The 17,428-nt window shown below is 40.0% G+C and overlaps 1 protein-coding gene and 1 non-coding gene across 3 annotated transcripts; one reads left to right on the forward strand and one right to left on the reverse strand.

The window, feature by feature from the left end:
• The first annotated feature begins 1,766 nt into the window (after positions 1 to 1,766).
• Positions 1,767 to 13,999, forward strand: LOC135461459 (uncharacterized). Of its 2 annotated transcripts, none has more exons than XM_064738569.1 (7): positions 1,767 to 2,235; positions 6,074 to 6,172; positions 8,442 to 8,537; positions 10,291 to 10,461; positions 11,596 to 11,667; positions 12,066 to 13,010; positions 13,353 to 13,999. In XM_064738569.1, exons 2-7 carry the CDS (start codon positions 6,163 to 6,165, stop codon positions 13,490 to 13,492), a joined length of 1,434 nt encoding a protein of 477 aa, XP_064594639.1. In that variant the 5' UTR covers positions 1,767 to 2,235; positions 6,074 to 6,162; the 3' UTR covers positions 13,493 to 13,999. The 2 variants fall into 2 exon arrangements, with proteins under 2 accessions (XP_064594639.1, XP_064594641.1); XM_064738571.1 differs by lacking the exon at positions 1,767 to 2,235 and adding an exon at positions 4,242 to 4,296.
• A 3,337-nt stretch (positions 14,000 to 17,336) lies between these two features.
• Trnak-uuu (transfer RNA lysine (anticodon UUU)) lies at positions 17,337 to 17,428 on the reverse strand. Its single transcript is given in 2 exon segments — positions 17,337 to 17,372; positions 17,392 to 17,428. It is a non-coding gene; the product is annotated as a tRNA-Lys (tRNA).

A 17,428-nucleotide genomic window follows, 5' to 3' on the forward strand; every position in this document is an offset into this window, starting at 1 on the left:
CTGGACATTCAATACCACACCTCATTGCTTCAAGTTTTACTCTTTACTGATATTACACGTGGGTGACAACGCACACATTTAAATGTCCCATAAACGGGACTTCTAAGGTAAAAATGTTGCACCGGTGATGCTTTATTGCCGTGAGTTTATTAAAGTTTCACATACGAGGACAGAAGTTGCAATACTGTCTCTTACTTTTCCGTATTATACAAAAAGAAAACACAAAACCCTTAGACTCACAAAGGCCATTTGTCCAAATGTATTTGCAGGACTTAAAGACACAATGTTAGGCCAACACTTCCTTATATAGCGTGCATGACGGTATTCTCATTAGACTGTTCCTTGTTAGGTTCTTTTTTGTTTTGTTTGTTTGTTCATAGAAGATACACTATAGATCTACCAAGCCAGGAGACGACAGAGAAAACTGAAACTGACGAGTTACAAAAGTTGTATGTAGTGGTATAGAACTTATATGAGTAAAGGAAAGGCAAATACTGTTAATGAAAACTTCTGATCCATAGCTGGATCGAAACGGAAATGCCTGCCGGTGTTCCATGTGAATGCCTGTATTGTCCCGTTCCAAGTAACTATGCGATAAGTGATAATCATTTTTTTCTAGCATTCAGTATCTTTGTATGATAGCCCCTATGAACCTATGATCCCTATGGGCTAACAGATGAAAAAACATCTGGTGAAAATGTTCTTTATGGAAAGCAAACATTTAGCGTCTCCCATTCAGTATCAAACATCTTAATTATGCACAGAAAAATCTATAGATGCCTGAAATCGGCTGTAATATCAGTGGTTTAGCATGACAAACTGCATGAAGCGGAGAGTACGCAAAATGTGCTTAGCTCGGTTCTCTAACTTACAGAAGTCAAATTCAAAAGCTTTAGATGAGGGAAGATAGACTAAGTGGATCACATATAGTGGCTCATGTATTTGCCCTGATCTTCACTCATCACACGTCCTTTTAAAACAGTGTAGCATCTTATACTTACCGGTAGGGCACAACCCTTCTAAAACCTCAAGCTCTTTGCGAATTAAGTCAACCCACTTAAAATTTGACGTGATTAAGCCGTCGTGCTTGGCTTTACCGCCGTGTTACTTCGCAGCGTTAGGTGTAAACTGTCACTAGCATCGTTTTTAGGCTTGAAAGTAGTACAGAATCGGAAAAATCGTACACTTCTCTATAATCTTTACCAGGTGGCATTTTGCGGGTTCATCTAGAAATAAAAATCTGGCTAATGCAACCATAGACGTGGAAAATAAACATCAACTATTAACACTTAAGTAAAATGTAAAGTCCTCACATAACGGTGAAAGAAAATTATTCTTACTGGCTCAATACAAAGAAAAGAAAAATCGGGCGGCGCAAAGTAGTGCTTACTGGTGCAGCTCACTGCGGTTTTCCGCGTCACAAGTGAAGTTGTCGTCTGCATTCTTCCATTGTCCTCATTACGCCAGGATCTCGTGGTATGTGAGTTTAAAATGTCTGTCAGTGTTGCAGTATTTACCAGGGGTTAACGTTGTTGGCTTGCTTTCCTTTACCTTCTTTCTCCGCCCCTGTCGGCAAGTGCTGTGGATAGAAGGGGCTGTTTCCTCCCTTTAGCACTGCTGTGTTGTTGACACCGTGTTGACCTGACTTGCCAAAGTATCGCCTGAGCCCTGCCTTGGCCGGCAGGTTTCCCCTCTCCACCACGTACCTCACCTGTGACGGATTACTTCTTACGCGACTTGTGGCTTAACCCGGACCTATACTCGAGCCTCTAGCTAATTACTTGACGATAGGAAAGCCATGGACTAGATGGTCTGACGAACACCAAGTGAGAAGTACACAGAACGGGACTTCAGCTTTAGGTATAGCCTACAGCATAGTTGCCATATGGAGGATTTCTCATCCAGGTGAATCAATCGTGCAGGGTGCACGGCAGTGTAATTTCACCAGGTGTATCAATCGTGCAGGGTGCACGGCATAAGCCAGCGAGTCAATCACTGATTTGGGAAAAAAGTCACTTTTGTGATTGGCTTTCCCTACAAACACAGGACAATATTTCTTACCTCATAGGAGTAAGCAGCAACTTGCAGTATTAGCTATACTATGGAACACTGTCAAATTCTGTGAGCTTTTCAATCATCCTGAAATTAATATGTAACCGATCATAACTGTCCTGTACTGAAGTTGCGGACATGATCTCGGCGGTTTGAATCCTTTACAGATTCAAGCAAGAGCAGGTAAGGCGTTAATTCACGGTATGAAACGTATGATAGAAATAATGGTAAGGGTTTCGTGTAATTGCATACGCAAACACGGTTATTGAGATAACATTATTCAGCCATAATCCTCACAATATAATTTAAATAAAATGAAATTTTAACACGGTTAAGTAGACACGGTTATAGCCGGTTCTTGCGTTTAAGTATAGGACTGCCCCATGAGCAGCAAATGTAGTACTGTCCCCCATGCATTTGCTGAGAGAAAACAAAAAGTTTGTTGAAGTATGTATATCTGTTGAATTTAATCTGTTACTGTACTAATGTCCAATTACTTACGTGATGACTACTGATTGTAGAATGGGACAACATGAATGTTCATTACATAAAATTTATTAAGAAAATTCTGTACGAAAGATAATCAGCTGTCATGCACCCGATAGTCCGGAACATTGTTCCGGAACAACATAAATGTCTGCATGTTAAATTCATTAAGAAAATACTGTACCAATGGGTTGTCGAACGCAGGAATAGCCTATATTATATTCTGTTGAATCCTTTGATTAGGAAACAAATGTTCCTTGCATGGTAGGTAACAAATTAACAACTGTATAGACAATTTTTCAAGGATTACTATGAAGCGAATTTGATCAAATGGCTGATAAACATAGCTTTTTACCGATGAGTATATATAACAAACATGGTCTCTTTCATGGGCTGTAGAGGTAACAGAGCTTTCATAGTATGCATGTAACAAAGGAACAGAAGATTCTTTGATAAACAGTGAAAGAGGATATCTTTGACTGGTGGATAAGAAGTAGAGCTACTCCAATCGAGAGCAAAAAATAAATAACTGTTTCCTATTGTTTATACCAAACAGCCTGAAATGTCGTGGTGAAAAGCAAGTGGACCGAAAGGATTTGTTTAACCATGCGCCAATGAATATTCCGTTCATCTGTCTAATAAATAAATGTTTAACTCAAGAATAATATTGACAAAATATTTATAGTCTGTGTACTGAATAAGGTTGTTTTCAATTTTAGTCAATTATAACCAACCATGCATATTTGCATGCAAAAAATTATGAGATAGGTTAAATTCCGGCAGGATTTGCATGGCGATGCAGGCATGTCTCGCCTTAGTAGAGTGTGATACACCTTATTTGGCTTTTTCATAGTGTGGAATGGGGTGTGATGGCGGCGATTAAATCATAGTGGGGTAGATTTCGCTGTGTTGTTAATCCTGGTTTGGTTTGCGGTCTCTAACTACGATTACTTAAAGGGCTGTGAATAAGCGAGCGCTGTGGGTATTTTCCCTGCTTTCGTGTCAATTTGTCGTTGAAATAAAAATGAACAGAATGGAATACACACACAGAATTTGCAGTGATAAATTTGTGAAGGTTAGAGAAGCCTATATTTTAATTGCAGACCGCAATGAATTCCTATTGCCTTCTCCGTATATATATATCAGATTTGTACACAAACGAAGCACGGCTTTGAATTGTTTATAGGGGCTAAACATAATACGAGGTTGTTTACTAACGGTAAATCGGCGAGTTAGCAAATATTTGCAAATTTAAAATTCGGTCGAGGGCAAGAGAAAAGATATAATACTAGCTTGACACAAAAAAATGGATTGTTTGTAGGTTATGAAAGTGGACTTCGTTTTAGGCAGGTGGCGTATTATGTGTGCATTGGGTTGTACACGAGAATTCAGCTTTTGGGAAGAAAAGCATTGATTCTTGACTTCTTGTGACTTCTGCTCTCCTTCACCTGTTGTATGTATGATACAGTTTGTGTGATGCGTGTCATCTCCATACGGGGATTAAGAGGAACAAGGCAATGGTGTCCATGTCCCACTATATATCCGTAATTACTCCTCAGATTGGCTTCCCGGCATTTATTTTTTTGAGATTGGTTCTTTTGTCTGTGATCTGAAGTGTAATGAATATGTTAATGACATCCAGCAGGCTGTGTCTTGTGTCTACTAGGACTTTAGAGGATAAGAGGACAATTTCTTTTGATTTCGATTGACCGGAACACAGTTCATATACATGTCTCAGAGCACCGCTGTATATCTGACGTGAGTACATCGTCGAACCTATTTTAATTGTCAGGCTTTAACATTATAATAGATTTTAAAGTCATTACTGATCTGTTTTGCAGGGCGGTCTGACGAACTATAAAGCCGGACAAGTTAATATAGGCTTTATGCATGTACATACGCCTGATAGAAACTGTTGTGTTAGACACAATCGTGTAGTCCAGGCAGTGTGCATGTGACTATCGTGTCATACAAGCTGTGTGCATGTGTCAGTCTTGTCATGTATGTTACAATCATGTGATACAAGGTGCGTGTGCATGTAACAGTCATGCCATGCAGTGTATGTGCATGCGACAATCATGTCATACTAGCTGTGTGCATGTAACAATCATGTCACACAGGCTGCGTGTGTGTGTAACAATCGTGCAATGCAGACTGTGTGCATGTAACAATCGAGTCACCCAGGTTGTGTGCATGTAACAATCGTGTCATACAGACTGTGTGCATATAACAATCGTGTCATACAAACAGTGTGCGTGTGACAATCATCCCACGCAGGCTGTGTGCATGTAACAAAATCCAGTCACTGTTCCAATGAGTCACTGTGAATATCTGTGAGTAATAGTTAAGGTGAATGTCTGTGTGTCCCACTGACGTCAGGGTGAGTGTGTGTATGTGTTACTGTGGAGTCAGGGTGAGTGTCTTTGTGTTACTGTGGAGTCAGGACGAATGTCTTTGTGTACCAGTGGCGTCAGGGTGAGTGCCTGTGTGTAACTGTGGATTCAGGATGTGTGTGTGTGTGTGTGTGTGTGTGTGTGTGTGTGTGTGTGTGTGTGTGTGTGTGTGTGTGTGTGTGTGTGTGTGTGTGTGTCTGTGTCTGTGTCTGTAACTGTGGAGTCAGGATGAGTGTCTATGTGTTACTGTGGAGTCAGGATGAGTGTCTCTGTGTTACTGTGGAGTCAGGATGAGTGCCTGTGTGTAACTGTGGAGCCAGGATGAGTGTTTTGTGTAGCTGTGGAGTCAGGATGAGTGCCTGTGTGTAACTGTGGAGTCAGGATGAGTGTCTGTGCGTGACAGTCGCGTCACGGTGAGTATATGTGTGTAAGAGACACGTCACGTTTAGTATCTTTGTGTAACAGTGCAGTCAGGGTGAGTGTATGTAACAGTGCAGTCACGTTTAGTGCCTGTTTGCAACAGTGCAGTCAGGTGCGTGCTGATGTGTATCTGTCGTGACACGTTTAGCGTCTGTGTGTAAGCGTATAACTGACCGTTTCAGTAGGGTCTAGGTCAGTGTTCTTTGTAACAAGTGGAGTAAGGTGAGTGTGTTTGGTATACCAGTGGAAATGAGCTGTGTGCAATCATGATATTGTTTCTCTGCGCACAGCTGTAATCACTATAAATGAGCGATTTTTCTATATATAAGCGGGAATCGCTGATGAGAATGTATGACAGGGGACAGAATATATATCTGTCCGTAGTGGAAAGTCATGATATCACACAGTATATCAGGGAAATGCACCTTTTACAGAGGATACATGGGATCGTGGTCAGCGTCTTGCAGTTCTAGCCTGATAGTTACATAGTAGTGTTTTCACTGGAGACCGGATCACATTTTGATTATGGCTAAACCCTGGCAATCCCACATCGCGACTTAACTGTATTATATACCGTTATTGAGTACTAGTGTTATTTAAATATGGTAAAATTTTGACTTCTCAGAAAAATCCTTAATGTCCTATTAATATTTTTGTACGTGAACTTTTGCGGTTTCACCAGGTTTTATTATATTTCATACGTTTTGTATCCATGTCATTAGAGCCCGAGTGAAAGCGGCCAAGCGTCTCATTCGCTAAGAGGCCCGGCGAGGAGAGAGCTGCCTTTACAGCAACCTCTGACTTCAACAGTATGGGACAAGGTAAGTGTTGACACCGGCTATCATGTTTAAGTGTGACGTCTAGCTCATATTTAGGACTATAGGTTCTCTTTTTATCTCTTCTTTATTCACATACTAAGGATTTACTCATACTTTTTCTAGATAGAACCAGCATTTTAATTTGTTGACTTCTGTAAAATTTTACGTGAATAGATATCGTATCTTTATATACTCGTGTAATAGCAAAAGATATCTGCATATAGCTGACTGGCTTTGTATGACTTTCATGTGTAGTGTGATTATGTTTCCAGAATTAATATATGGAGGAACTTATCTCAGGGGCATATTTGTACACCTGACTCATGCTTCCCTTGGTCCGCTAACTACAGTGCGCTGTGTTTATTGTATGTGCGTGTAATGAGTTCTGGAGAATTTGTACACGGTTTCTATAATGAGATCTTTTCACGCCTTACGCATATATAGTTTGCGCATATGAGCATGGTCATATATGCAGAATAGATATATGTACACTCAGCAACTGTTTCTTCTTCACCTCTTTGCAAACGTATACATAGGCCTACACTTGTATCGCTAATAATAATTCCACAGTTCCGGTAGTATTCTACTGAGTTATAAAGTTGTCCTATCTCATTGGCAGGACACCAGAAACTCCAAGTCGACGTTTTTCTGTTCTTAAACACTTCGCCGTATGCGTTCTTTTGTAAGCTGGTTCTGTGTATGTGGAAGACTAGGGTTAAACATGCAAGCAGTTCGATATCTCTACAGATTTGTTTATTTGGAGGCTGTTTATCAGTTAATCAGCGGATGTATGCATACCGGAAACAGGGTTAACCGGACAAACGTTTTCTTGTCGGCCCTCATGCGCAATGTATAAAAACTTTCGTCAGATGCCCATATTCCACGCCTGAAATGACAAAATTGCCCGCGAAAACATGTCAATGTGCCACAGTGGACAACATGCTATATACGGCGGAAAAGCCCAGCATGTAACATACTGGAGGAGTCCATAACCAAATCCATGGCATTATTATCACATCATGGAGCAGTATTTTTACGATTTAACAATTTGATAATGCTCTTTTGGGCCTATCCATATCACTCAGGTGAGGAAAATATTGCTGCCTCGACTATGTGCACTGAAACAACAAGTGGTGGAATGTGTTGTCAAATATTAGCCATATATGTGCAAATTAAATATTTGGGGAATATTTACACGTAATTGTTCAAGTATCACAAAAGACTATTTTTATTGTTGGAATCCAGTAGGCTACCATGTTAAGTAACGCATATTTTTTTCAATGACATAACTGTCATTTCCCGTACCAGATAAATGACTACATGAAAATGGTTTTATTAGCTTTAATATCAGGATGAAATTTTTCCGACATGATCGATAAATGAAGAGGACATTTGCTGTTATTGCGAAAGGCGTACCTTTATAGAGGAGGATTAACGTACCGTGCACATTCTGGAGATTCCATTAAAAAATGTGAAACGCGGGCTTTAATTACCGATCCTTCTCACCATATCCTCGGGGTGACGGAGAGATGGGAATTTCTAATCATTCACTCGCATTGGGCATGTGCATGCGGATTAGTTCCTTATTAAATCCACTTAATGGCTTCTAGTGTGTAGTGTTGGTGTGAAACATATTGGGCAATAAGTAAATTATTGCCAGTATATACATAATTACTATCACACATAGTTTCTTAAGGTGTTTTTAGTGATCGATTCCCAGCAGATCGAATGTATATTGTACCATCATCATTTAATGTCTTCGTGGAAATGTAGCACAATAAAACCCTGTGGTTTTCAGTGGCGCATCTGGTTTATGAGAATCCTTTTAGTATAAAATGTATTATTTAACGATTGTATGTGAGTGGTGGTGACGAGGAAAACCATACACGGCGTTATATACTCTCATCTTAGACGGCGTGTCTCTTGGGCATTTGAGATTGTATATATGTATACATAGTTATACGTGCTGGATGACCCTGAACAGATATTCTGGTATTTCCATATCATATTTTTAGTTTTATTAACATAAAGAGAATATGGTGGCTGTATAGATTGTGTCGAGGCCTCGTCCTAGCAATACCATATCTGTTCTTCAGCGTACATCCTATGCTGGTTATAGTGAACAATATAATTTGTCATGTGCACGATGACAGAGGGCATTCCGCACATCGTCTGATCCGCTCGCAGATAAGCGCATACAAGTTCGCCCTCCTGTGATATTCTCTCTGTCTGTTTCAATCTACAGATAACATATTGTTTTATTTTATGACAGCATCTTCACACGAGAAGAAAAAGAGGGGAAAGAAAGGACATGTCGATAGCGGACTGGGCGAAAACGATGTGCTTCGTCGGAGTCTAAATAAAAATGGTATTTAATAATCCACTCTAATCGCATTTTATTATAATATGCACATGCGCGTATGCCACGATAACAGCAAAGGTTAAGTTCTTGTTCAGTGGTTTCACATTGTACTATAATCATATCAACATATATTTTCCGATGCCAAATGTGCGATAAATCTACGAAAATCAACAGAATTGATATATTTGACGGCCGTGAAACCTATGTTCATTTAATTCAGTGTAATTGCTTTTATCCATGTAGATGGAACACGGCATTGCTCAGTGCTTTGCCGAGTGTGAACGTTTCCACACGTCTGTAAACATCTACCAGCTCACATCTTTATATGCATATAGAGACTTTCTGCGAAACCTGAAATTCCATGGTTAGGCGAATGCCAAAGGCTACGGAAGTAAAAGCTATATGTACTCAACGCTGTAGCCCTTCGTCTTTCTGTTCGGCTAGGTTAATCCATTAAGTAGCTTATAAGGGTTCTAAAATAAGCTCTCAGATAGACTTGTGTGAACGTATCTTCAGTTGAGGTAATGGATATCATAACAACTAGTCAAACATCCAATAATTAAATAATAAGTTATTTAATAATTCAGAATAAAATCATTGAATGAGAAAACACGATGATGTAATCCATTGTATTATGATGTAATAATTCCTGAGTTGATCTGCAAGTGAGTTATAGTATAAGTGGCTGAGGTACAATTCGTGATCATTGGGATGTATTTGTTACCTGGTGTTATATAGCGCTTTCATTATACGCACCAGAAATCTGTTAACTAGTTAATAACCAAATGCAGATAACAGACTTTTGCAACTGATTTCCTGAAATGGACTGAAGTTTCAGCAAGACATAAAAAAGACTTCCAAATGTGGTAAAGCAACTCGGTTCTGACGATCTATTTTGACCATACATATGGAGGGAATTCAATTTTCTTCTCAAACTTAGCTTTGTTTCCTGAAACCATGCCCATGCATGCCATACATAATCTCCCGGAAGAATCGATAGACGAATTCGAAATAGAAATGTTGATGTCACCTTTAACAAGAATTTAAACTTTTAAATATAGATGTATCGGCTGTTGATAAGGACATAGGCACTCAGCGGCATCGACCGCAGGCTGTCTTGATTACATGCACCTCCAAACAACGGCCGTAGCCTTTGCATGATTGGAGGCATATTTCACGTGACCTAGCTCATTCAGTTCGTGGTTTCAAATGCAGTAAACTATAGATCTCTCGGCAGAGGAGTGATCTTATGTAAGTTACAAGTTATAGTATCTGTACCGGTACGTCAATTTTCCTTTTTTATGACAACTTTTTTTATATAGAATTCTTGCATCTGCTATATCTACTCTTGATTTAATGCCTTCCCGTAATACATGGCTAAGCTATGCAAAGAATGTGATTTCATTAGAAAATACTAGCTCAAGAATGTAAGATGATCATTTTTGAGTTTATGAAATATCGTGAATATCTTACACCCAGGCAAGTTATACATGTAGATGAACTAAACTATCAATAAATCGGATGTATATAGACACTAATCTAATAAACCAGAGCTACGGACTTCCGTCTGTGGTGGGCGAGAGAATAACTGGTCTGATTTATAGCCGATACGATTTGTGGTATGATGGTTCAGTGATCCCACATTGTTTCACGCTGAAACATAGTTACCCCATTCAGCAACAGAAATTAATTTCTAAACAAGTCGAACCACAGTTGTTTTGAATTATACGAATCCATTCATCCATTTTTTTCACTCCAGGTAAGAAGCATACCACGGCAAGTAACAAGAAGGCCAAAAACCTTGTCTCAACAGACCCTGGTGAGAAGAAACACTGGCACAGACAACAAAGGCAGCCAAGGAAACCGAAACAGCAACCACCTAAGCCAGACTTGGCTGATGATGTGAAAGGCGTTCTAAGTCCACGATACGGTATGCAGATATAAATTCATCGGAGGACATCTCGCCCGTTGCAAGATGTCCCGCTAGATATATATATATATATCACCTTTGCGTATTTTTTCTTCATATATTTGATTGTTGTTTATTGCAATACTCAAGAATATTTCACTTATACAATGACATTCATTTTTATGGATGGGGGAAACCGGAGTACGCGGCCCACCTTTGGCAAGCTACACTGACGAACTTTTCCACGTGTGACGTATAGATATGCATACCATATTGATGGAAGACAAACGTTACAATGCGCAAACAGTCACACGGGCATGGTCCACCGCCATATCACAAAGGGCCCACAAGCAGTGAGAGCGGGAGAATCCACAGATTCTCTGTCCATGGCCGGGTTTGAACTCACACTTCATGTGTCCTGGCAACTGAAAGACGGGAGTGAGTGAGTGAGTGCTTGGGGTTTAACGTCGTACTCAACAATTTTTCGGCAACTGAAAGACAAGCGCCTCTAACCACTAAACCGCGTCGCACTTCCTACATCTCCGTTTGCTTTTGCCCTAAATCAGTTTGGAACGTGTTGTTAACAAGTGGTATATTTTGTCGTTTTCTGGCGAACAACAACAACCATTGCTTTCAATAAGTGACGTTTGAGAATTATGGTTGACTTGCTGCCTCGCTTTATAAATTTCTTCCATTTGCACAGCGAAACTAAGCCCACGTGTATGAAAACCAGTAGGCCAGTAAAATTACTCTGAAGTAATCGGCTAGAAGCAGTGCGTATTTTGGTGTGTATATGAATTCTGAGTGGCTTCAGATTGTTCGTTGAACGCCAGATTATGTGAGCCAGATAATGTGTGGCGGTGTAAAACGCCATATTCTCAACATTACTGACCTTGTTTCTCTAGCTCTATATAACTGATGTAGATGATACACGGTAAAATCACTTACAGTATTTTTTTGGTACATGTACTACACCTTATTCCCTCTTTCTTCTTGTTTTCTTCACGTATGTCTAATAATTTTAACTGAAGTTAAGCGACCAGTCAGTGTGTTAAATGTGGTAATCATTTTCTGACTGATCTCAGTCTGTAGAAAAATGTTTTTAATTAAATGCGTCTAGTTTGCGTTGTACTTGACTGAATCTGCCTCTCTCAGGTATATTTGATGACGTCAAGCCGACCGTGTGTTTGGATGAGGATGGAGTGTCCCTATCTTCGGCTTCCTCAGGTTAGAATCAGTCTTATTCTTTAAACTACTACAATATTAAGGCACACAGTCAATAATCACGGCGACAACTACGATCCTAACAGCCTATAGCCATCGCTATACATGACCCACCATATTATTAAATTAATTGAATACTGACCTTATGCCATACATTTCTTTCCCATTTGTCCTTTAAAACATTGCCGTGGTACTATATCCAACTTCTTTTACCACATGAGCCAATCCACCATGGGCTATACCACACTGAGTATATGATCTATACAAATCCACCCAACTCACCTTGTGACAGTTAAAAATGAGAATACGTAAATGTTATAATGCATCTCCTTATGCTTTATTTCGTTTTTAATTCACGTAGTTAAATCTGAAAAGGTCACACATGTTGTTTTTCATTCCAGACGAGGAGGAGACAATTCCACGGCGGAGCACTCCATCAAAACTGACACACCGCTCTTCTTCCCGTCGGCGCTTGAGACGAACGTTTTCGACATCGGGTAGACGACGATCAAGGGCAGCAAAAATGGCAAAAAAGAATCAGAAATCTAAGCAAACCGAAATGGTCAACAAGGGGAGTGAAGAGGTGAATGCCCCCGCAGTTGACTCTGAGCACAAAGAGAAGGGGACACTGAGCGCTGATGACTCTGTGATAATGCTATCTGCAGATGATTCGGGGTGTTCCACACTAGATGATCATTTGTTCCAAGATGACAGTCTCTCTGAGGAGGTGCTCGGTTGTTTGGTGTCCAGAGGACTGGAGTTTGATAGCGATACCAGCTGCCAACCTCAGACTCCTGTGCTGAAATCCCGGCGAGATGAAGGCTATGAGTCGCTACAAAAGATAGCACAGAGTACAATTCCGACAGAGCGCCTCGACGGAACGCTGGAACAGGTTCGACAAATTATCTTCTGCTCTTCCAGTGAAAACGGCAAATCGTACGATCCTCCAACAGAGATAGACATGACTCAGTGGACATTAAGACAATCGTCACCTACGAATGATGATCAGTTGAGTATTTCTTTCACATCAGAAATACCCTTGGAAGCTGACGGAAAATCCTCCATCGCAGGAAGCTTCTCGGATTCGGGATATTCCACCAATAGACAACTGTCTGAACGTGACCCCGAGATTTCCGACAATGTAGAAAACATTAACTCTCCGGATGAATCTCCGGCTTTTGTGGATGAATCTTTTAACGAACATTTTGCGCATGTGCTGACAGGGACGAAGACATCTTTGTTCTATCAGAATCCTATCAACAGTCCGACAGCGTCGGACACAGGCCATGTCACCAGCCCTCTGTTACATCTACAGAATGCTCTGGACACAAGTAATCAAACCATTGGTAAGATGTATACCATTACTAGCCTCAGTGAGATCAGACTCAGTTGATATGACTGGAGGACGAAATTATATGCTTAAGACCCATTCTTATCTCAGCGTAATATGTTAAGTAAAGAGTTGACCGATTCTTTTATTACCCATATAGGTGGGGTAATACTTGCGAGACTTTCATGACACAGAACAGTGTTCCTGTATTAAGTAGAAAGTGAGAGCTAGGATTTCTTTGAACCAATGGAACAGTAGATGATTTGCTAAAACGTTTAAAATTTCACTTTTATGAGCAATGGTATAGCTCAAGATTCTAATATTGATAACTGTAGCTTGATTTTTCTGTTTCTTGTAGATGCTGGTCTGGTGTTGGATGAGTCTGACGTGTCAGCAGGAACTCCCGTATCATCCGCCATAACCACAGACTCGCATGAGCATACTTGTGTTCAACTTGACGACACAAACAGACGTAATCCTTCAGAGGTGTACGTGTAAATACCCACTCCACTGTTGTTGAGCTGTGACTACATGAACGTTGTGTGCACTCAGTTTTTCTCGAGTGGCAGTCCAGTGGCATACGTTAACGTCTGATGTGCCGATATGCAATATAACAATGTTTATATATAAACCATTCTGTGACATGGCCATCGATTCGTCCAATGGAAGGGACGCCATATTTAATATCAGAAGCAACTTTACCAGTTGGTGTAACATTGACGATGCTACAAGTTAACTGAAGACATCTTTATTCCCTGTTATATAAATACTCAGAACTCCACAACGAATAATTCGAACATTATTGTGGCGTATAGTCATTTTCCATATGTACCTTAAGCGGTATGTAAGCATATGTTTGAGAGAATCCATGTTAATTTGAGATTTTAGTATGGGACAACCAATAGCAAGCTGTACTGTGCACAGGTGCCATTGATGGAAACTTCGTGGTAAGGTCAACAGGCCAGCGCACACTGCCGCTTCCACCAGCCGCGTTTACACGGTGCAATTTTTCCTATCGAGTCGTCATATGAAAATAAGACAAGCCTCATTTGATTTCATTTCATTTTTACCTTCGACTAAAATCAATTGCAGTTCACAGGTTTCGAATGTGTTAAAATCGTCAACTCAATACGACACATCGCACCACGTGAACGCGGCTTATTAACCTATATTAATGTGTATCAACATAAGAACGGTAGACATTTACGATTAAGCTTCTATATATGTAGCAATTATAAACATAACAGAAATGTATTCGATCACCGCTCACGTAATAATAATCGCCTCCATTTATGTTAGGATGTGAACGTGAAACATCTGATTGGTTGTCGTCGAGTTCTTTTGGTGCTTGTTCTGATGAAAATGTTATCTACATGCACATATACAATATATACATTGATGCCAGGAAGCATGTGAACGACACGCAAAAAATCGAATCGAACAATTTAACTGGCTGCATATCCCTTGACCCACGTGTGAAGGGATGATTTGGTGATCATTTACGAAGAATCGAAGTTTCGAAAACATCAGTAAAACTACTTGCTATTCGACCTTTAGCTGTTTGGTGGATTGGCCAGTCTTCGATCGATGTACATGTAAGTCACCTCAGAGATCAGAAAGCCGGAACTCATTATTTTCAGCTAATAACCTCGTGTGAAATAATCAATGGAATATTTTAAAATGTATTTTATCTCAAACAATGTCGTTGGATTTTTATTAGATTACGATCAAGTGGAGCTTTCGCTGTCTTACTGTCTGCTCAGCAAAAGCACTATAGAATGGCCAAATGATGACTAAGGTACTCACCATATAGTGACGTCAGCTGGGACATGGCTCTTGTCCCATGCCGGAATGACGCTATCTAGCGCAGAATCCCAACCTGGTCTGTCTGTCCGTCTCTCCTCCCCTGTCCGTCTGCATGCCTATCATTGTATCTGGGTATGTTATATACTTGTATACATGTATGATACGCAGTACATGATTAGCAAAAGCACGAGCACTGATTTTACTTGCCATGGGTTTAAGACCATATACTAGTAGTGCAGAAATGCGTAAGGGCCATGAAGGCCATGAATACGTATGGAAACCATGCAAGCATATCCAGACACCGGAACTCGAGAATCACCCTGACGAAATTCGAGCAAGAGACATCAGAAATTGGCACTATGTACAAAAACAAAAAAGAAATTTGATTAAAGTTGAAAATAATCACGTTTGTCAGTTGTATCTAGCCTTGCTCAAGTTATTCTGCACCAGCTATCACTTTCACAAATGTTTGCCCCGAGATTTTCTCACCCTTTGAGACTTGCAGATACATGAAGGCAGCGTATGTTTTCGGAGACAAATCCCGTGGCGCAACTTCGTCGTAGTGGTCCCAGACACTGAGAGGGGAATAATTAATTGTGGAAAATCAGTTGACAGCTTTGTGTCCCAAAGCAAGTACGTCGGGTCTTGTATGGACGCTGTGTTAGTCAACAGGGAGCGTTACACATTTTCTGATAGGTGTACTAAAGAAGCGTCACAGTATGCCTTTTTCGGTTATTTCATACATATACAAGGACTGAAGTTTGCACAAGTGTTCTCTAAATCCACTTTTTCTTTTCTACACTCCCAAGTGTAATAAAACTTTATTTTTCCGATAGGATAAATAAGAAAATCACGGTTCGTCATCTAAAATTAAACTTCACTCTGACAAATTACAAATGAAGTTGGGAGTTTTGGGCCTTTGGACAATATTATTTTGCCGTTTTAATTCTGATGCGATGCAGTTATGAGAATGCTCTAACCGGAATCCTTGTTTCAGTGGTGTTTCATTCCGCATAACTGGATAATACTTCGCTTATAATAGGACGTAAACATTCTGCATGTCAACATTCACAGGTGTATGTAGTATGCATATATATAGAGCTGTCTTGGAGATTGTGTATCGCAATTATGTAGCATCGATAATTATGTAGCATTGACAAGGGTGAGCATACGTATACAGGAGCAAGGTGTCTTCATATATATGCCAACGGAAGTTTAAAGGAATCATGGCATAGATATCTAGATATAGCACAGACAAGACTGTTTCATCGTTTCGTTTTACATATAGATCAACGGTAGCATTAATTCTTTATTACATGGATACTTTAATATTCATACATTGTTAAAAATCTGTTGCAATGAAAATTACCAGTGAAACCCGTGTTATTGTATCTGGTCATGCTCATATATATATATATGGAAGTTACCGATGCATACTATGTTGAGTGGAAGAAGCGACTGATTGTGAGATAGCCGTGCGAAGGCATAACTATTGAACCGTCAAAGCACCTGACCGTGGCGTGGCGTGGCGTAGTGTATATAGTTCTAACGTCATTGCGCTGGAGCCAAATTTTTCAAGCGTTTTAAACCTTTAATCAAAATTTCAAAACACAGGTACAATTAAGAAGTTTTCCTCTTTGGAGTTTAAAATGTGTAAATCGAATCTTTACTGTACAACAACGTACCAACCACTTTTTGAAACTTAGAGAAACTGGCCAATAGAGGGTTAGATTTGTGTGTTTACACCAAGATGCCGCATGAGATACATTTCCATTTATATAGGCCTATCACATTAAATCATAATTTTTTATCAGTTCACTACCTGATGCCTGTGCCTACAAACCTCCCCTCTATGTACCTATATGCATACGGTCAACTTTGCAATTAAAGCATTCGAAACATGTTTGTCTAACAAGACTACTCACCACATACACAAATGACCATCGACTAATCTACGCCAATATGTGTATCCAGAACTTGAGCTGAACACATGCAGTACGTTTTATTTATATATTTATTTGATAATGATTGGAGATTTACGGCGTACTCAATACATGTATTTCACTTATACGACGGCGGCCAACATTATTGTGGAAGACTTTCCCACAGCAGAGGAAGCAAGCATATGAAGCAAGTATATGAGCTGGACTTGAACTCACAGCGACCACACCTGTAAGTGGCTCCGGAGTGTGAAGAAGTGAATGCATGTACACGTCTAAACATTTTAAATTTACGTGGAGATGCCTTCTTTTCCATTGTATATGCCTGTATAGTTGAGCTGGTTGCAACAGCAATTTTCGGACATGCTTAAAACCGGTGAGCGGAAAAACCGGGCACCACCCAAATTAATGGGCGAAATGTGTCCAAAATGTGGTGGCCGAAAATACTAGAAATGAGGTCTTCAAAAATGAGACCAGCACAAATGCTGCTAGTGATATATTGTGAAATATTTTCAGTATATAATGCCTATAATGCATACATTCATACTGTGCCAAATAGTTCATTTGAAAACGCATCATTAGGAAAAAAATGCTAGCGCCCGAAATGGGACTCGAACCCACGACCCTCAGATATCATCTAGAGATGTTACTTAAAAGTCTGATGCTCTACCGACTGAGCTATCCGGGC

This window comes from Liolophura sinensis, chromosome 1, assembly GCF_032854445.1.
Source record: "Liolophura sinensis isolate JHLJ2023 chromosome 1, CUHK_Ljap_v2, whole genome shotgun sequence".
Classification (NCBI taxonomy): Eukaryota; Metazoa; Mollusca; class Polyplacophora; order Chitonida; family Chitonidae; genus Liolophura; species Liolophura sinensis.